The sequence below is a fragment of the Zootoca vivipara genome, chromosome 3 (genome assembly GCF_965207765.1).
Source record: "Zootoca vivipara chromosome 3, rZooViv2.hap1.1, whole genome shotgun sequence".
In the NCBI taxonomy this organism is placed as follows: domain Eukaryota; kingdom Metazoa; phylum Chordata; class Lepidosauria; order Squamata; family Lacertidae; genus Zootoca; species Zootoca vivipara.
Genome location: NC_142586.1, coordinates 4426934 through 4447799, shown reverse-complemented (window position 1 = coordinate 4447799; position 20866 = coordinate 4426934). Strand labels below are relative to the sequence as shown.

Below are 20866 nucleotides of genomic sequence, written 5' to 3'. Positions count from 1 at the left end.
TAGCTTGGCAAATGTACAATAATTCCCCTTCCTATTACCTGCAGTTCTCCCTGCCACCATACGCTAGAATTTTTCTTCAAAATAAGGATCAGCTGCCCTGGGGCAAGACTCAGCTGTTCTGTTCCGGACGCCGTATAGGCTGTCGTAACCTGAGCAATTTCTGAAAGGAGACAAGTATCCATGAAAAATTGAATCATTACAATGAGCTAACATACAGCGGTACCTCACAAGACGAACGCCTCGGGCAACGGAAAAATTGCAAGACGAAAACGTTTTGCGATTTTTGTGAAGACTCACAAAACGAAGTCATCTATGCCCGTGCTTCGCAAGACGAAGTACAGTAGCCTTGCCACCCTGCGCTCCAGAAGAGGCCGTGGTTTGGATTCTGACGGCGACGGGAAGTGAAGCCGCCGCCTGGCCCTCCGGCCGGCCGGAGTGGGCAGCGCAGCCGGCCTCGTCTGCGTCTCCCCACCACCATGCCAAAAGAAGTGAAGCTGCCGCCTCCAGGGCAGGAACCGCCTGCCCGCCACCGTGTTCCCCGCCCGCCTTGCACCTTGGCCTGCTGACCGCCGCCTGCTCCACCCACTCCTGGACTGCCCTGAGCGCCGGTCCCAGGCCTTCCCCGCCAGCCATCCCCGCTCTCCACATTCCCCAGCCGTGCCGTGGATCTTGGGCCGGGCTTCCGCCACACACGCAACCGTCTCCCAGGCAGCCAATCGCTACTGCAAGTCCGGCTTGGCTGGCCAATGAGGGTTGGAGGAGACGGGCTCAGGCCTGTGGGCTGGGCTCGGCCCTCGGCCATTTTGGAACCGCCCTGAGCTGCGGGTGGGTAGCGCAGCCAGCAGCAGGCCTCGTCCGCGCCTCCCCACCGCCACGCCAAAAGCAGTGAAGCCGCCACCACCACCACCGCCTGGCCCTCTGTCCAGCTCAGGTGCCCGCTTTCCCTTAAAAACATCCAGCCGTGGCGGGTGAGTCGGCGTCTTTTTTTGCGCTCCCCCCCAATAGGAACGCATTAATTAAATTTCAATGCATTCCTATGGGAAACCGCACTTCGCAAGACGAAATTTTTGCAACACGAAACAACTCGTGGAACGAATTAATTTTGTCTTGCGAGGTACCACTGTACTCTAAAACTGGTAATACTCACCAGGTTTTTTATTTAATGTCCCTGTTTTGCTAGCAGTAGCAGAATTCTACGAGAAAATGAAATAAAACAATCCACTTTAATCTGTAGCAGTAGCACAACTCAACTTTCTTAGTGACAGCCTACTCAGCTGACATGCTCTTGCTTGGGGGAGGAGGGGGGTTAACAAATAAGGGAGTGTGTCTGTGTTTCTTGCTGTTTTGCAAATAGTTTTAAGAAAACCCTTCAGCAGCTCTTCTTTTTCTGACTCAGTGGTCCAGGGGCAGTAACTACCGTGTTTCCCCTTTTTTAAGACACCGTCTTATAACTTTTTTTCCTCAAAAAAACACACGGTGTCTTATTTTCAGGGGATGTCTTATTTTTTTAATTATGTTTTTATGGTACCTTAAGGCCTCCTTAGCCGGGCCGGGCCGAGGGCTCGGGGTGCTGCTGGGTGCTCTGCATGGTGCTGCTGGGCGCTCTGCGTGGCGCTGCAGCAGCAGCAGGTTCCACGCACCGAGGCGACAGGCCACTGGCTCTTTGCTCTGCCCAGCGCTGCCGGGGGCTCGGCGCTGCAGAGCGCTCCACTCTGCAGCCGCCGATTCCAGCGGCGGGGCGGCAGGTCTCCTCGGCTGGGCCAGGAAGAGGCCAGGCCGCTGGCTCGGCGCTCCGCCCGCTGCAGGGCGCTCCGAGCGCTCGGCGCTGCGGAGCGCTCCGCTCTGCAGCCGCCGATTCCAGCAGCGGGGCGGCAGGTCTCCTCGGCCAGGCCAGGAAGAGGCCAGGTCGCTGGCTCGGCACTCCGCCCGCTGCATGGCGTTCCGAGCACTCGGCGCTGCGGAGCGCTCTGCTCTGCAGCTGCCGATTCCGGCGGTGGGGCGGCAGACCTCCTCGGCTGGGGCAGGAAGAGGCCAGGCTGTTGGCTCGGCGCTCCGCCTGCTGCTGGGCGCTCCGAGCGCTCGGCGCTGCGGAGCACTCCGCCCTGCAGCCGCCGATTCCGGCGGCGGGGCTGCAGGCCTCCTCGGCTGGGCAAAAAAAAGAAGAAGAAGAAGCTAGGCCGCTGGCTCGGTGCTCCGCTCTGCAGCCGCGGCAGGCCGATCCTTTGCGGAGCGACCCTTCATCTGCCCGTGCTTCAGCATGCGGGACCCGGGAGACGCTGCAGCGGGGAGAAGAGGCAGCGGTGGCAAAGGGGGAGGAGGAGGAGGCGGTGGAGGTGGCTCCGGCTTCGCCTCCTTTCCTCCCTTGCAAGGCTCCTTGGCAGCCCCAGCGGAAGGCAGAACCTCGGGCTCGGGAGCCGCCAGCCGGCACTCACTGAAGGGAAAGGACCCAGCATGCTGGCGACGTGGCTCGCGTGTCTGTTAGCTGCCCCCATCGCTTGGATTCACACCGCCTCTGCCATTTTTCTGGGGCGCCGCACATGCCCGGCAGCAGCACGGGGGGCTTCCCTCCGCCTTCGCGTCCTCCCTTCACAGCCCCCTGACAAACCCACCGCCTCCGCCCCTACCACCATGCTGCGGACCCGGCTCGGAGGTTTTGGTGGTGGTTTCGGAAGAGGGAGCGGGGGGAGGGCCCGCTTCAGCAGAGATAAAAACTCTCTCGCGTTCTGCGAATGCGGCAGGCGCCCAAAAACTAAACTAACTAAAACAACAACAGGGGGACGAAGAGCGTGCGGGGTGGCGGAGGTGGCGATAGCGAGGCTGGCCACCCTCAGGAGCTCTATCCAGGGCCGTCTTAGGTATGGCTTATTTTCGGGGTGTGGCTTATATTTCTCAAATGCTTGAAAATCCTGCTACGTCTTATCTTATGACTACGTCTTAAAAAGGGGGAAACACGGTATTAGACTTGGTCGCAACTCTGCCCCAATGGGACATTCAGAGTCCAGCATATTGAACATCTCTGCTGCAAAGCAGTGATTGCCCTCTTCCCCGCCTCTCCTGTGATCACTTGATCATCTGAGACATATGAAAAGGGAGAAGGAAAAGCTATTTTAGGATGTTTTAGGATTAGGGCCTCTGAGTTCATCTTGGGATACCATACTGCCCCACACCCCAAAGAAAAAGAAAAGACTACACAATCCTTACTTCATGATCTTTTGGTCTGACATAGTTTGAAGGAAATATTCCAATTTTATCACCGATGCTTCCAGTCCACCACTCCCCATCTTTCTGAGTAACTAATATTTCGTCACCTTCAATGAAAGTTAAATCACCAGGTTCAGAACCTGTGTAAGAATATAGCGCTATATATTCTGGAAAAGAAGAATAATGTAATGAAGACATTGTTGAGGACATGAACATATTTATCCACACAATTCATTTCACTTTTCAAACTCTGAACCAACAGCTGTTTGATGAGATAACAACAACAACAACAACAACAACACTGCGGGAAGTTAAGAATATAAGATGAGAGGTTCTTGGTCAGGCCAAAGGCCCAACTAGTCTAACATCCTGCTATCTTAGTGACCAGCCAGATTTCCATAGGAAACCTGCAAACGGGAACTGGGTGCAACTGCAGGCTCTCCACACTTGTGACTTCCAGTGTCATAGCTAGAAGTCAAGACCCTAATCTAATCCTCTTTTAAAGATATCCTAATTGGTGGACCACTACATCTAATGAAAGTGAATTTCACCATGGAATCAAGTGAAGCACTGAAATCAACGCGCACATGTGGATTATCCAAACATTCCTGCTAATGTATAACTGAACACCTGTGATGGGGTAGGGGGCTGGGGTGGGGGGGGAAGGATGTTATACTTGCTATTATACAAAAGGCAATACAAATATTAAAAATTTAAAAGTAATCAATTTGTGAGGGCATAGTTATCGTCAGAACAGCAGGCAAGACAGCATGCACTGCATACTTCAAGACCAGCAGGGTTGGCATTGCAAGTTTATTACCCACTTCAGTTGAAGTAGAAAACTGTCGAACATGAGGGCAAGCAATCTCTAGAGGAGCTCAGAGTGTTGTGTGTCTTGTCAGTCTTTCCTCTATATGCCTTCTACCTATGCCCAAGGCCACCTCTTCACAAACCTTTATGCTCTTTCCGTTCCTTGCCCACTAGCTTGCACTGACCTACATTTTTTCTCATTTTCTAAAAAAAGGTGTAAAAAAAGTATTCAAATAGAATACATACAGACCGCAATACAGAGTTTTTCATTGCTAGTTTGTTACAAGTCTCATAATTTCGAGGCTTTTACAATAGCACACAGTTAAAGGCATGCCAGTTTTGAGGTGCAGAAGTCTCAAAGAATTTGTAACCTTTCCTTAAACACATAGAAATCTAAAGGTTTATTTAAATTCAAAATCTTACCCTCGTCCAACGTGTAAGACGATGCTGGGAGTTTCCTATTTACAGCTGCATAAACAGCTTCTGGCCTGCAGATTTTTTATAAAGATAAAAATAAAGTCATTTTGGCAACTGCAAGATACAATGTTCATTATTCAGTGACTCAAAATTTACACAGCAACTCATCTGTGTACCAGGAAGTTTTTAATGTTTGATATTTTACTATGTGGCTGAGGAAACCCTGCCAGATGAGTGGGATATAAATAATAAAATTATTATTATTATCATCATCATCCACCATCTGCTACTCCAAGAACTAGGCATCTAAAAGCATCTCAACAGAGCCTTATCTCTTTGTCTCCAATTACATTTTTCAAGCACCCATATAATAAACCAGATAGTACTAAATCCGGCTATGGGCATTCAGAGCAAACTCTGGGATGGGTACAAAGGTTACCATAATTAGAAATCTATGTGATTTGCCAGTTGAATTCACATAGCTAGGATGAAAGCATTCATGATTTTATTTATTTAAAAAGAACAGAAGTAAAAGGCATGTCTGAAAGGCTTCCTGCCTAGACACTGATGGGTGCAGGGGGGCGGGGGCGGGCATGCACCTTTTCTGGTGCTTCCTTTCTCAAAATATATCCTTCATCCCCAAATTTATCTCTAAATCGCTTAAGTTCAAAAGAGCTTGGGGATTTAATGCAATAAGAAATGAAAGGGAAGCCTAGAATAAAAAGTCAAAGGGCACTTTTAACTGTTCTTATGCCTGCCTACCTAATTCCCAAATCTGTTATTTGTAGCCTGCAGTTTTAACAACAAGGGATACTTTCTGAAAGAGACTCTCCAGGGAGCAAATGTTGTGTGCCTACTGCTCTGAACCTCAGCCCATGTTTCCGTTCATCCTTTAAAATACCACCCAATACATTTTTCATGCATCTTCAGCCCCAAAATTCCCAGAGCCTTACTCCTCTTTCTGGCTTTCATGTTCAGACAAGATCTTCACGTAGGATTTGGGAAACCACCCTCTTCCTCGGCCTACTTCTCCAAACCACCAATTTTCCTGCTGCTCCAAGACAGTAATAATGTCATTTTTTGAAAAGTTCAAGTGGTTATCTTTTTTTGCGGTCCAGGAACAGAGTGCTTGTGCTTTTAGGTTTTCTACAACTTGCCCCTGTTAAAAAACAAAAAGGTTTCAGGTGCCAATCATTTACGCAAGTTTCTCTGCTTTAAAGAACTTTATTAGACAGAGTAATTTCTAGAAGAAATACTTGTACATGATTATTTAAAACCAAACCAGATACTCAGGAAGGAGGTAGGCTTAGGATACTATCAATAGTTTCCTCATCTGCCACAACTTATGTTTTTCTGTTACACATATTTCAGCAAATACAGTTGTGACAAATTTGATGCCACAGGTTCTCTGCAAATTTATTTGAAGGGCAAGTTAGGAATCACAGAATTGTAGAACTGGAAGGGACCCCAGGGTCATCTAGCCCAACCCTCTGCAATGCTGGAATCTCAACTAAAGCAATCCCTTTAATAAACATAAATGGTTAGCCAATTCCACCTCTGCAGACCCTAAGCCTTATACCCCCAAGTATTCAGTGGTGGGGGAACAGTGCAGGATACAAAGATACTGGGACATAAATCACCCTTCGATAGGAAGAACATACCTGGCCATGGATGGGAGAAACAGATCCTGGGGAGACCGTACGAGTAAAAGCAGATTTTTTCTGACATGTGTTGACATTTAAACTTGAAAAAGATATATTTTGGTAATCGGATTCGTCCGCTGGCTTACTTGGCGAAAGCGGCCTGCGAATTCAATATAGGACAATAAAGGTAGCACTTTAAAGCACATAGTTGTGAAGCAGCAAAGCCTCCAAAATGCATGTAAGATTCATAAGCTATGAAGCTGTGTGCAGAATTTCAAATCAATCACTGCCATTAAGCCTTAAGTTAAACAAGGGAAAGATCGCTTCTGAACTGAAAAGCAGCACAACTACAATAACTGCCACTATTTCTTAATATACAGAGCACATTTTTGCATAAACTGGTACACAATGGCAAAAATTCCAACACAGAGTTAAGCATCACAGAGTTAGAGCCTAAATCTTTGTTAGACTGAAGCCACTATAAGCAGCATGCCAACTGAGTTGGCCAAAGCTGTTCTGTAGACCTCTGTCAAATTGTGTCCTCAAAACCCGTCTGGCCGTGGCCTGCGAGAGGGTATGATCTGTGGCAGCCACTAAGTTGTGGAACTGACCACAGAGGTGCCTCAGGCATCTTCCTTATTCAGCTTTTGTTGAATGCTCAAGGTGCGCCTCTTTACCCTTCTCTGGCTTTTGACACTTGAGAAGCATATTTTTAGAACCCACTTTATTTCTGAGACTCTAAGTTATTTTAAACCCGAGGACTTTAGGGTGAATCATCATCATCAATTTTGTGTGGTAGCAGAGTATTAAGGTGCACTTACTGTACAGGAACTGAGACAGTTGGTAAGGATGCCGTAGGAGGAAGTAAGGCTCTCTTTGGAGGTGAAAGGGTGTTTTCATTTTCAGGAATTTTTTCTACATAATTGCCTGGAAACCAGCCCTGATGGCCTTGGAAGCTCCCATATAACCAACCAGGCTCTCCCTCAGTTTTCTCAACAACCTGGAAAAAAGGATGAAAGCGTGACAAAATGTTATCAACTAGCTTATTGGATAGGTTTTAATTCTTTATTTTACTGCATGGCACTCTGGGTATTTTGCAGAGAATACAAAGGATTTAATTTGAAATAAATACCCTATTAAGAATTCAAGGATTATCAGCCATTTCTTACCTGAATTATGTCTCCAGAACTGAAACTCATCTCATCATTATTCCTTGCTTCAAATGGATATAAAGCTCTATAATTCACAAAGGCAACAGATTTCCTAGACTCAGAGGAACCCACAGCATGGCCTGGAAAGTCAAGGAGGAACTATTACTGACTACTAATCTTGTCAGTTATGTTCATTTCAAAGCAGCAGTCAGTGCCCACTTTGGGATTTGCATAACTGCACAACATTGGCCTTTCAAGCCATGAGAAAAGCTGAATATTAACATTAGCTAAGGCGTAATTTAGACCTGTGAACTGATCTCTCCCATTAAGGCCACACATATTAATGGACTGGTAACACCATGGGGTCACCAAGAGTCGGACACAACTAAATGACTAAACAACAACACCAGTAGACAGTGTGGGACTACCAAACTTCAGTGTTTTAAACTATGGTAGCTAATATCCTTACAAAAACGTGAGTAAGATACCTTCATTTTTCAATGGTGACTTATGACTTTGTCCCTTTGTCTGTTTAAGAATGTCTACATTGGGTTTCTCAGACTCTTGCTGATTGGCCATGTCTTTTCTTCTCTTCTCTTCATCAAAGTGCTTATGCCTCTCCTCAGCTTCTTTTGCCAGCTGCTCCTGCCTTCTTTTGTCTTCTTTTTGCTTCTGCCATTGCTGCTCAGTATCTCTCAACATCTCAGCCTGTTTGTTCTGTTTTTCCTCTTCAAGTTTCTCCTCTGCCAATTTTTGCAACTGGGCTTCCCTTTCTTGCGCAACTGCCTCCTCCGTTTTTTGTCTTTCCTCCTGGATTTTTCCCTGCATTCGCTCTTCCTGTAGTCGCTTTCTCCTCTCTTCTTCCTCCCTCCGGATATTCTGCTGCCACAAGTTCTCTTTTTCCCGCTTTGCTTTTCTTAAGAAAAAAAAGCAGTGAAAACACTGTCAAAAAAAGTATTTCTTATGCTGATACTGAAAAGAAAAGACTTGCCACAGATCCTTAAATCAGCTGCTCTCAGTTTACATTATTATCTTCCTGTAAGCTCTGAAAGTCCTAGGACAACTTAAGCATCATAATAGCGATAGGAATGCTGAAGAGGATATGTGCTGCCCTAAACTTTTCAGTTATGCAATCTTACAATGGTTAAGAACTGGCACTTTATTTATTTTTGTCACAGAAAAAGAACCAGTAGGGCAGGGGTCAGCAAGGTTTATCATGCCTGGGCCGGATCGGCCCCGCGGAGATCCCTCCGTGGGCCGGATCAGACGCCGCCCTGTGATTTTCGGCGTCTGCACATGCACAGATGTGATTTTCAGTGCCACGGAAGTGAGTCCCCGCGTCACGCTGGTTTAGCGCAGCATGCGAGCGGCAGCTCGGTTGGGGGGCGGTGGCTCGTGGGCCAGTCAAATGACCTCTGCGGGCTGCTTCCAGCCCATGAGCCTTAGGTTGCTGACCCCTGCAGTAGGGTATAGAAAATACAGGCTCCATAAGCATCTTCAGAAACAGCAACTTTTTGCAAAGATTGTTGCCATATGCTGAAGTTAGGCTTGCTAACCTGTACGTTTCAGAATCAATTCCAAAGGTTTTTATTATTATTATTAAAACAAAACTACTGTGAGGCTCATTATGTCACATAAAATGGAAATCTTTCATCCAAGTTAATTTTGTAATTCACAGTTAGCAATTTTTTTGGAGTCGCAGTTTCAATATTATTTGAACATTTCTTGTTGAAGTGCAGTTCTCTAAAAATGTACAATTGCCCAATGAGATTTCAATGTAGTTAGAATTGTGTTTGCCAAGAAATTAAAAAGAACCCATGCTAAAAAAAGGGGGGAAAAGTTGTGACTACTTTTATACTGATAGCATCAATCAAGGTGGGTCACAACTGCATCAATAAAAAGAGTGACATTTTAAAATGCAATATCCAATACAACACAAAAATGGAACCAAGGTACATAAATGTACTGGGGCGGGAAATCAAACCCAGAATGACAGCCCACGTAGTAAGAGGAGGTCTAAGCCTGTCATCTAAGCGAGTGCAGCGGAGGCCCTTAAAAAGAAAAGCCTGCATTGTTGTAATTTATCCTGTTACCGTGCAGCCTCATCTTCCACTTTCTTTTTCTGTGCAAGCTCAGCTCTTCTTCTTTCTAGTTCTTGGATTTTATCTTGTTTGATCCTGTGGAGCTGCTCAAGAGCTAACTGCTGTGTAGAGTAGGTTTCTCTTAGCTCCTAACAAGAAAATATAACACACATCAAATGAGCAAATCAGGGGGGAAACTTGATTTAGTGTTCTGCAATCCAAGTCTGGGTATGAAGAGTCAGGCAATCCTACATTGAGAAGTGTTCAATCTCTGTATTAATACAATCAAGAGAGCAGGTTCAAAATTAAATAGAATACATCTGAAGTTTACATTTCCAACACAACTTTCTTTTAGCTACTGGAGGAAGCAAGATATTATGGAAGAAATTAGAAGAGTGGTTCTAGCTGATGCTTGTGTGCAATGAAAAGCCTCTCCAGAGGTGGGGGAGGGGGGCTCTCCTAAACTGTGTGAGCTGCATTGTAATGGGCTTGGGGGGTCGGGGGACAACTACTAGATACTGAGCAGAGGAATCTTGTGCAACAAATGGTGTGTAAGGAGACACAAGTCCCCCAAATCTTCTCTGATAATTTATATTTCACTCCATTAGACTGAACACGGGGAGATTTAAGAGGCTGCGGAGACAAGAGCTGAACAAAACAGACAGGGACATTTAGGTGGGGGAAGTGGGTGACCTTAGAGCAGGAGGTGAATCTGTGCGCTCTCAACTTCTCTGTGGACCCATTGTGATATTCAGACATGAGACACTCACTTTACTAAGAGAAATGTTGAGATGTGATAATAACGTGACAATTTCAGACCTTTCCGTAATCAATCTGGAGCACTAGAACTGATTCCATTTCAGAAGTGCTAGTAAGAGTTAAATAATGAAGGAAAAGCTGTGTGCAACTAAATCTCACATAAAAAACAATGACAATCAGATCAAGTATCTGGTAGTAGTTAGTAAGCTAGCAAGCTTATTATTAATACAGTACTTTGATTCGTACCCCCTGTACATAATTTCAAGCATTTGTTGAGCAGACAAGATTTGAAAGCAAACAGAAATGTGAAGGAAAAAACAAACTGTGCTGTACTGCACTTATAGTGAATAGGCAGGATTTTGAGTTAAGGGATTTAAATGCAATTAAAAAAAATAAAAAACTATGAAATGATTATAAGCAAACAAAGCCAAAGATTAGAAAGTAACCTTAAGTAAGAGGAAGAGGTTGTTGAGACAGCTTAGCAGACACAAAAGGCACTGAAGAACAGACGCATCCATAGTCTCAGACTGTAAGATAAGGCAGATAAAAAGCTGTTACACTTTGCACAGCAATCTTTTTATATATAGGGAACTTATGGTGTTGTAACTGGTCGATTTAAATTACTCTCAATTAGCATGTTAGGTATGAATCATGCAATCTCAACATTATTTTCTTGAAGAGTATATCAATTCTATCCAGACACAGTTACTGATGTGTTTTAATCTTTTTTAATTTCTAATTATTTTAAAATGTTTTAACTGTTTTAGTGAGAATTTTAATGTTTCCCATACACCATTTAAAGATTTTAGTATAAGCAAATGGAATATAATTTTTAAATAAATTAAAAAATCAAATTCTGCCACTAACCTTTCAGCAGGTATCAACACTAAAATGTATGTCTCCATTAGACAGAACTTGTCACAATACTATTAATTGTTTTTAAGTGCAACCCGAAACAAAATGTGTTGGAAAAGTAGAGTGCTCTTGTTCCGTCATAGTTTTTTCCAATTTACTTCACTACATAGTCTATGCCCCTACGGTTTTTCATTTCTACTGGGCTGTTGGGTTCTCTCTGAGGTTTTTCAGCAAAGGTTGGGGTCTCCCTGAAGCCTTTTACCAACTCCCTCTTATATGTGATGAAGTTGATTTTGCTACATACGGAATGGCGCTATCTGTTTACACCAGTGCCATAATGCACCAGACAGAAAGAGTTAAGCTGCATGAGAACTGGCTTGGTCGTTGCTTAGATGGTGAAGAGGTCGAGAATAATTGATGGCCTTCCTAACTATGCCCAGAGAGAAAAATATCTCAAATTATTAATTTGCATATCCCACAGTTTTGTTCTGAATAGGATATCTAATAATTTTATGAATTCTGCCATTTTTGCACAATGTTATATTTCCCCCTGTATATTTTTATTATAATTTTATTTCATTGTTACCCACTTTGGGATGGCAGTATTCAATGACAAACAGTTTAATTCAGTTTACAACATTCAAAATGGCACCCATACCAATTTATGGCCATGAGGCCCGTATTGCAAAATGCTGACCCATCTATATATATAAAAATGGCATGTGGGTGGGTAGCCGATTTTCATCGAAGCCGCTTGACCAATTGCGCTCAAATTTTGACACAACATCACATGCAAATGTCCGAAGGACCTTAGAAAGTTACCTAAGACGGATGTCACACCTGCGCCACGTAAAACCCCAAAAACGTGTTCCAGAACACACAACTCACCCCAAAGTGCATCCTGGGAAAAAGAACGGAGAAGCAGCGTCTCCATTGGCTGCAGACAATCAGTGACATCACAAAATTCCACAACAACCAACTGAAAACAGGCCTTTTGCAGCAACAAGGCCCAGCATTGCCCAGAAGATTGAATAGGCCGCAGCATTGCCCAGCCGGGAAAACTGACTAGGCCGCACCATTCCCCAGCCGGGAGAACTCACTAGGCTGCACCATTGCCCAGCTGGGAAAACTGACTAGGCCGCACCATTGCCCAGCTGGGAGAACTGACTAGGCCGCACCATTGCCCAGCCAGGAGAACTGACTAGGCCGCACCATTGCCCAGCCGGGAGAACTGACTAGGCCGCACCATTGCCCAGCCGGGAGAACTGACAAGGCCGCACCATTGCCCAGCCGGGAGAACTGACTAGGCCGCACCATTGCCCAGCCGGGAGAACTGACTAGGCCGCACCATTGCCCAGCCAGGAGAACTGACTAGGCCGCACCATTGCCCAGCCGGGAGAACTGACTAGGCCGCACCATTCCCCAGCCGGGAGAACTCACTAGGCTGCACCATTGCCCAGCTGGGAAAACTGACTAGGCCGCACCATTGCCCAGCTGGGAGAACTGACTAGGCCGCACCATTGCCCAGCCAGGAGAACTGACTAGGCCGCACCATTGCCCAGCCGGGAGAACTGACTAGGCCGCACCATTGCCCAGCCAGGAGAACTGACTAGGCCGCACCATTGCCCAGCCGGGAGAACTGACTAGGCCGCACCATTCCCCAGCCGGGAGAACTCACTAGGCTGCACCATTGCCCAGCTGGGAAAACTGACTAGGCCGCACCATTGCCCAGCTGGGAGAACTGACTAGGCCGCACCATTGCTCAGCCAGGAGAACTGACTAGGCCGCACCATTGCCCAGCCGGGAGAACTGACTAGGCCGCACCATTGCCCAGCCGGGAGAACTGACAAGGCCGCACCATTGCCCAGCCGGGAGAACTGACTAGGCCGCACCATTGCCCAGCCGGGAGAACTGACTAGGCCGCACCATTGCCCAGCCGGGAGAACTGACAAGGCTGCACCATTGCCCAGCCGGTAAAACTGACTAGGCCGCACCATTGCCCAGCTGGGAGAACTGACTAGGCCACACCATTGCCCAGCCGGGAGAACTGACTAGGCCACACCATTGCCCAGCCGGGAGAACTGAGGGGACTCTGAAGGGAGACTCTGAAGGTCCAGTTAACAGGAAAAGGTCCATTTAACACAAAAAGCCACAGCAACGCATGGCAGGGCCAGCTAGTACATTATAAATGTCAAATAAGAAACCAATCTGTGAACATCTAAACAGTATGAATGGAAAGGACAGAAACGGCACGCAACCTTTCATTGGCTGAAATACTGAACTAAGCTTGAGAAACAGAAGAAAAACCAGAAGCAAGAAAGTTTTTCATAGGAGGGAGGGAGGGGAGGGAATACAACAAATTATTACTCTGATTCACAAATAGGAGGCAAGGTTGTACCTTAAGTTGATCATCAAAAGCATCCATTTCAGAAAGCTTGGTAGCCGTTTCTTTTTCTAGTGCATCTAGTTGTTCTCTAAGTCTTTGGCATAATTTTTCCTTTTCTGAGGACTTCTTCTGTATTGAATTAAGGTCTGTTTCTGCCGATGAAAGCCAAAATTCAATATTTCATCTTAAGAACTCCCCCCCTTCATTTATATGGCCCTTGTAATTAATAACCTGCTTTACATTTACTAATCCCTGCCACAATCTCATCAGCTCATTAATCATTTGATACTCTTTGAAGTCAATAAATCCATGTTGGGAAAGAGATTTCAGCTGATGGCTTAATCTTACCCTGAATTGTTAAGAGTTGGAGCATGCCTAGTTTTCCATCTAGTTCACCCCCTGCTTGACACAGGGAATTCCATGCTTGAGTATCTCCAGCAGATGGTTCAGCACCTATAATTCCTCCAGAGGAGGAGGAGATGCAGTTTGCACTAGGCAGATATTTTCCATAGCCAGACATGTTTTGATCCAGCAGGGGTCCTCAGGGGCAAATCAGAAGTACATCACCATCTATCAGTTCTATGTATTTGCATTTTCTGAGCACCCCATGTTCCAAGGGTCCCCTTCTAGATTGAGGCTCAAACTGTCTTTTGCAATCCCTCACCTTCATTTTCTCCTTCCTTCCTTCCCATCACTGTTTTGGTAATTAAAAATAAAGAATGACTGAGAAGGATAAAGATAAATAATGCTGAATATACTTACTAGGAGAATTGCCCATCTGCATATGATTCATTCTCTCACTTAACTGCTGTTTTTCAGGAATGAGAAGGATCAGCTTATTCTGATATTCCTGCAGAGACAGGGATAAAATTTTAGAGAGTTATCATCAGTATAATTTCTTCACATATTTAATAACTTAATGCATTACAGCCCTACCTTCTTAGAAATATATATGGTATGTAACCACGGGACATCTCCTGAAATCAACTGCCCTTTGATTTCACCAGATTTATGCTGAGTATGACTTAACTGCATTTCACCCAATAATAGTAATTCTACAGGAAGTTAGAGAAACTTGGGACAAGTGCAACATCAGCCTTGATTCTGGTATTTCTCCATTTCTGGTATTTCACAGTACATCCTGATATTGTACTATGGTCAATATGGAGACCTATCAATTCAAATAAGAGTGACACAGATTCTCCATACTTCAGATAAAATTTTGATATGCTTAAATGTAAAGAACTCTCAGGTGAAAATTATTTATAGATAGTATTTTATGACCCCACAAGAGAAATGGAGAAACCAGCTTATATAAGAGACACGTCCAAGAATAAAGAAAGATTTAGGATTTGACAGTTTTTTCTTAACACTTTAACATATTGGCATAACAAATATCGTTACATGCAACAACATGCATTTAAGATTCTGTAAGCTGTACCTTGTAAAAACTAGAAAAACCTGATAATTTACCCATCACTAGCCTTTATCCTTGTTAGGTCATTTGTAGCGTTAAAAACCAAAGTTTAATTGTATTATTTTGAGAAATCTAGTTATTTGAGGAGAACTGTTTGATCAGAAGCAAAAACTGTTATTATTTTGTAGCTACACCTCAATACAGATGCATTAAAAATACCCCCCTCCAATTCATTTATGTCCTTCATTCTCTGGAACCACAAGACAACAAGTTGAAACTTAAAGTGAGATTTCATACTTGAAATTGTTGTTGTAGCTCCTTGACTTCAATAATTTCCAAATCACATTTCTTTTCCAGAACATCCAGCTCATTTTTTTGAGCTTGTTTTCTTTTTATAACATCTTGCAATCTCCCAGAGATCTGTTGGTGTTTGTCATCCTGTAATGAAAAAAAAACTCAGCAATGGCCAGAGGATTGGAGAAGATCAGTCTACATCCCAATCCCAAAGAATGCTCCAACTACCGCACAATTGCGCTCATTTCACACGCTAGCAAGGTTATGCTTAAAATTCTACAAGGCAGGCTTAGGCAGTATGTGGACCGAGAACTCCCAGAAGTGCAAGCTGGATTTCGAAAGGGCAGAGGAACCAGAGACCAAATAGCAAACATGCGCTGGATTATGGAGAAAGCTAGAGAGTTCCAGAAAAACGTCTACCATACTTCTGCTTCATTGACTATGCAAAAGCCTTTGACTGTGTTGACCACAGCAAACTATGGCAAGTTCTTAAAGAAATGGGAGTGCCTGATCACCTCATCTGTCTCCTGAGAAATCTCTATGTGGGACAAGAAGCTACAGTTAGAACTGGATATGGAATAACTGATTGGTTCAAAATTGGGAAAGTATGACAAGGCAGTATATTGTCTCCCTGCTTATTTAACTTATATGCAGAATTCATCATGCGAAAGGCTGGACTGGACGAATCCCAAACCGGAATTAAGATTGCCGGAAGAAATATCAACAACCTCAGATATGCAGATGACACAACCTTGATGGCAGAAAGTGAGGAGGAATTAAAGAATCTTTTAATGAGGGTGAAAGAGGAGAGCGCAAAATATGGTCTGAAGCTCAACATCAAAAAAACCAAGATCATGGCCACTGGTCCCATCACCTCCTGGCAAATAGAAGGGGAAGAAATGGAGGCAGTGAGAGATTTTACTTTCTTGGGCCCCTTGATCACTGCAGATGGTGACAGCAGTCACGAAATTAAAAGACGCCTGCTTCTTGGGAGAAAAGCAATGACAAACCTAGACAGCATCTTAAAAAGCAGAGACATCACCTTGCTGACAAAGGTCCGTATAGTTAAAGCTATGGTTTTCCCAGTAGTGATGTATGGAAGTGAGAGCTGGACCATAAAGAAGGCTGATCGCCGAAGAATTGATGCTTTTGAACTATGGTGCTGGAGGAGACTCTTGAGAGTCCCATGGACTGCAAGAAGATCAAACCTATCCATTCTGAAGGAAATCAGCCCTGAGTGCTCACTGGAAGGACAGATCATGAAGCTGAGGCTCCAATACTTTGGCCACCTCATGAGAAGAGAAGACTCCCTGGAAAAGACCCTGATGCTGGGAAAGATGGAGGGCACAAGGAGAAGGGGAAGACAGAGGACAAGATGGTTGGACAGTGTCCTCGAAGCTACGAACGTGAGTCTGACCAAACTGCGGGAGGCAGTGGAAGACAGGAGTACTGGCGTGCTATGGTCCATGGGGTCACAAAGAATTGGACACGACTAAACAACAAATGAAAATAATCTAAAATCAAACATCTGATTTGAGAAAATAAAATCATGCCTCTAATATAAACAGTATCAGCTAATCACTACCCCTAAAACAGAAAGTTAGTCAAAACCAATTAACAAGAATTTTTAAGATAAAATATTATATAAGCTGGGAGATACTCTCAGGGTCAATAGCCACTGAAGACGTGTGCATGCACACAAAAGCTTATACCTAGAACAAACTTAGTTGGTCTCTAAGGTGCTACTGTACAATTTTTTTAATTTTCCATTTTGACTGCGTCAGACCAACACGGCTACCTACCTGAATACAGAAAGATGTTTGAAAAGACCATTTGTTGTTGTTTGGGTGAGCCCAGGGGATGTCCTCCAGGTGCTGCTGGCTTGGAATGCCCATCCCACCTGACCAGGAGCTGTGTTACCTACTCCTGCCAGTGGAGTTCCCTAGGTCCTTTGCAGTGCTATCACTCACCAAGGCATCCATCTCAAGATTGAGGCTCTTCTTCTTAGAGGCCAGTTTGACCATTTCTTCTTGTTCTCGATTACGCTGATTAAGAAGATCCTGACGCCGAATCCTCTCCCACTCCAGACGCCGTTGGCGCTCAAGCTCCTGCTTTGCTGCCTGCAGATAAAATAACCACTAAATGTTCAGTTCTTTCCAAAGTGTTAAAGGGCAATGAATTGTGGAGAATGTGCATTTCAATTTCTTTAAAGGTCGAGCCTCTGGTCTGAAGACAAGCATTTATTCTACCTTTCCATAGCCTCCCACCTTGTCCTATTGCACTGGCAATGTCATACAGGAAGCCCTTACTTCTCCAAGCCCAGAAGAAGGGGCCCATGCCATGAGGGTCCTGGTTCTGCTGCAGGAAGTTCCATGTACTCCTCCCTCTGGGCCTCAGATTCAGGGGTTCCTTGATTACCAGCATCTGTCTCACCATGAGGAACTCAGCCTCGCCCCTTAGCTGGTGACACTACAGCCTTGGACTTCCTGTCGAGGTCACTGAGGGACTCAGGACTGCCTACCTGGACAAGGTTGCTAGCGCATGCACGGCACTGCAATTCTGTGTGCCAGGCACCTGGCAGGCTCTTTCTGGAGGTGCTTAGGCAATGCCCTGAAAGGGCCTTCACCTCAAAATGAAGGCAGCCCAGCTATTTGTGCTGACTGCCTGGAACACTTCAATGGAGTGTTAAGCTGCTGGAGGTTAAGCTTCAGCTGCCCCAGACACAGCTGGGGCTCTTGGGTTTGGTGTCATCTTTAGGGACAAGCGGGTTCCAGCATGGGGGCAAAAGCATGCTAAAGTGAAGATCAATAAACAGCAATAAATGGAACAGATTAAAAACAATAGCAATTAGTAGAACAACCTCCCGCCTTTCTATTTCTTTCTTTCTTTCTTCTTCCTTCCGTTTCTCCATCTCCCGCTGTTTTTCCAAGTGCCTTTCCAGTTCAAGTTGTTTCCTTCGCTCCTGCTCCTGCCGTTCCCTCTCTCTTTGCTCCTTTTCTTCTCTTTCCCTCTGAGCCTTACGCTCCGCCTCTCTCTGCTGCTGCTCCAACAACACCTGGCGGCGTTTCTCCAGCTCCATGTTGCCTCTCTCATAGTTTGCTTTCCTCTTGTCCTCAAATGTAACTAGATTAAAGAATAGGAAATGGCACCAGAGTGCAAAAATTGATCTAATGCAGGTTCATTTCTAAAACAAGTACAGCAGTATGAAATAAGGAGGTAGATAACACTCAAATAAGATCACTGACAAATGGAAAAGCATTTGTTATATGCACAGGGCTTTGATACTGAAGCGATTCAAAAAGGAAATTAAGTAAATAAACGTAGTTTGGGGTTTCTTCACCCTGCCTGCTGCTCTCATAGCTCCATGTTTCTCAAGCTTGAGTCCCCATCATCCCTGACCACTGGTCCTGTCAGCCAGGGATGATGAGAGTTGCAGTCCAACAACAGCTGGGGGATCAAGTTGTAGAAACACTGCCACAGTCCAACCACTCTGACTCCACATAGCCCAATGTACTGCTGCTCTTCGGTCCTGACAACGTACCACTGCTACTGTAAACAATGTATACTCAAGTCCTACAATTATTATTAAGTGCTCAAATGGCTTCTATCAAGCAAATTGAAGTCAGGCACACATAATATCTAATATAGGGGATAAAACAATGTTTCTTTCAGCTCTAATGCCTTTTTAAAGTCAACTTTGCACTCTTAACATAAAAAAGAACCCAACTGTTACCTGGAGGTTTTTGGGGGGGTTCCTCTTCCTGCATTATTCTCTGGTATGTTGGCAGAACACAATCAGTATTTTCAGCACATTTTCCACTTCTAGTGAGAAGAAACAGGGATTTTTTTAAAAGGGCATCTTTTCCATTTATTATACAATTTTAATAACATACCATCTTGTGTTATGCACCTCATAGAAGGTGGCACTAACTCTGGAGGCAGAGTTAGTGGGAGAGGCTGCCCAGCTTTGGCCATATCAGTCAGATGCATGGCTAGTATGAATTCCTCTGCTTTCAGCTGTCCATTACCATCAACATCAGCAAGTGACCTAGGAAAGACAGTTGCATTATAAGAATCGAGGAAATCTGAAACTTCAATGCAACATTCTAGTACAATATCTTCAAGATACCTCCTATTAACTCGAACAATTCTGAAAAAGCAAATACCCACAAAAGCACATTTGAAACATAATTGGGCCTGCATGGCAGTTCCCCCCAAATCATGCTCATTTGCCCCACACCCGAATTCACATGTGACGTTGGGTGAGGGGAAAGTTGAGGCTCTAACAAAGAGTCTTGAAATGGGCTCCCAACTCTGCACTGGCAAGAGAGGCTTGCTCTCCCTGCCAAGCGGCTGACTGACAGTGAGAGCAAGCCCACTGGGACTGTCTGTGCAGCTGAGGTGGAACTCAAAGTCAGGTAACAGGCGTTGGTTCCAAGTTGTGTGAGATTGGCTGTGCCACTGAGTTCCCAACGTGGGACTTCTTGGTGCAGCTGATCCTTGAAGGGCTTTGCAAAGGCCCTTATGCAGCACTCTGGAAAGCTGATGATCAATGTCCTGTGCGGTGCGCTGACAACTGTGAGAATGTCTACATGCCCCAATTCTTGATGTCAGGTGAGCAGTCCATCCTGTGGTCAAATTTAGCCCCATTCTTGTTCTAAACCCATACATCGTTAATGTTTTGATGTTTAATGCATTGAAGGATATTAATTTGGAGTCCAGCTGATTTTAACTGGAGAATTAAACACCCGTTTTAATTCTCCCAGAGGCATGTGATGTGAAGTAGTAGGACAGGGGTCTTCAAATGATGGCCTGTGGGCCGGATCTGGCCCACTAGGCTCGTAAATCCAGCCCGCAGACCCTGGGGCCTGCTCAGTCAGTCCCCGCACGCTGAGGTAAACCTGGCGCTGCAAGGCGTTTCTTTGAAAAGAAGCCACGGACGCGTCGCCTCGCGGGGACTGACTGTGTGGGCGGCGACACTTCTGCAGCTTCCAACTGGCTGCAGGAAGCTCCTGCAGCCAATTGGAGTCCCCGTGGTAAACCCCGACACGACCTTTCATTGGTAGAGCTGCTGCTGCCACGCAACCAGGCAAACTCCTGTCCCCCCACCCCACCCACCATACATCGCAAAGCCAAGCTGCAGCTGCTGCTATCGTGCACTTTCCGAAAGCTCCTCTGAAGTCATATTGAAGCTGCAAATCCCTGCAAAGGAACAAATCCAACGGGGGGGACAGGAGAGGCAGCTTTTAATCCTCCTCCTCCTCCTCGCTTTGCTCCCTTGCTTTTTTTGGTCCTCTGGCTGCCCTCAGGGGAACCCATGGTAAGTGTCACCCCAGCAGTCAAATCCTCAGGGCACCGCTGCTGCTGCTGCTGCTGCTTTGCCTTCCTCGCCCACCTGGGCACTTGCAGCCCCTCTGCCCAGGCCGATCCCTTCGTGCACTTCCCCACTCCTCCCTCTCCCCACACAGCGCTTCCACTCTGAGGGGCAAAAATGCTCCCCGGGCCAGAGTTATTCTTCCAAGCCCCAGCCAACTGTCTCTTGGCTCGTTTGCATGTGGCCACCCTATCAGGGCATGCAAATGAGCCGGGGCGTTCAACCCTTGAAAAAGAGAGTGATCCAGGCTGGGAAAGCTGGGTCAGTACATGCTCTGAAAGTCAGGATCTGTTTTGATATTCAAATTTTAAAAGGTGGAGTGCAGAACCAGGGTGCCAGTCTGGCATCTAAACCTAAAGGCTACTTATTATTGTGGATTTTTAACCAGATATTGACCATCTCATTAGCCAAAAGCAGGCCCATACTTCCCATTGAAATACTTTTAAGTTTATGTTGATTAAAATTGTTCTTCATTTTA

General features: G+C 45.4%; 1 protein-coding gene across 3 annotated transcripts in view; it reads right to left on the bottom strand.

The window, feature by feature from the left end:
• ITSN2 (intersectin 2) overlaps positions 1-20866 on the bottom strand; it is a 71792-nt gene that overhangs the window by 30113 nt on the left and 20813 nt on the right. For all 3 annotated transcript variants that reach the window (XM_035110349.3, XM_035110348.3, XM_088667110.1), the window contains exons 10-26: positions 18925-19062; positions 18748-18836; positions 17875-18137; positions 16985-17134; positions 15018-15158; positions 14066-14153; positions 13316-13455; positions 9316-9452; positions 7711-8138; positions 7241-7362; positions 6893-7071; positions 6090-6231; positions 5382-5587; positions 4435-4499; positions 3202-3368; positions 1148-1193; positions 39-160 (exon numbers count right to left, since the gene is read on the bottom strand). In XM_035110349.3, the coding sequence (XP_034966240.1) occupies positions 39-160; positions 1148-1193; positions 3202-3368; positions 4435-4499; positions 5382-5587; positions 6090-6231; positions 6893-7071; positions 7241-7362; positions 7711-8138; positions 9316-9452; positions 13316-13455; positions 14066-14153; positions 15018-15158; positions 16985-17134; positions 17875-18137; positions 18748-18836; positions 18925-19062 (2623 nt within the window). The remainder of the gene's footprint in view (positions 1-38; positions 161-1147; positions 1194-3201; positions 3369-4434; positions 4500-5381; positions 5588-6089; positions 6232-6892; positions 7072-7240; positions 7363-7710; positions 8139-9315; positions 9453-13315; positions 13456-14065; positions 14154-15017; positions 15159-16984; positions 17135-17874; positions 18138-18747; positions 18837-18924; positions 19063-20866) is intronic.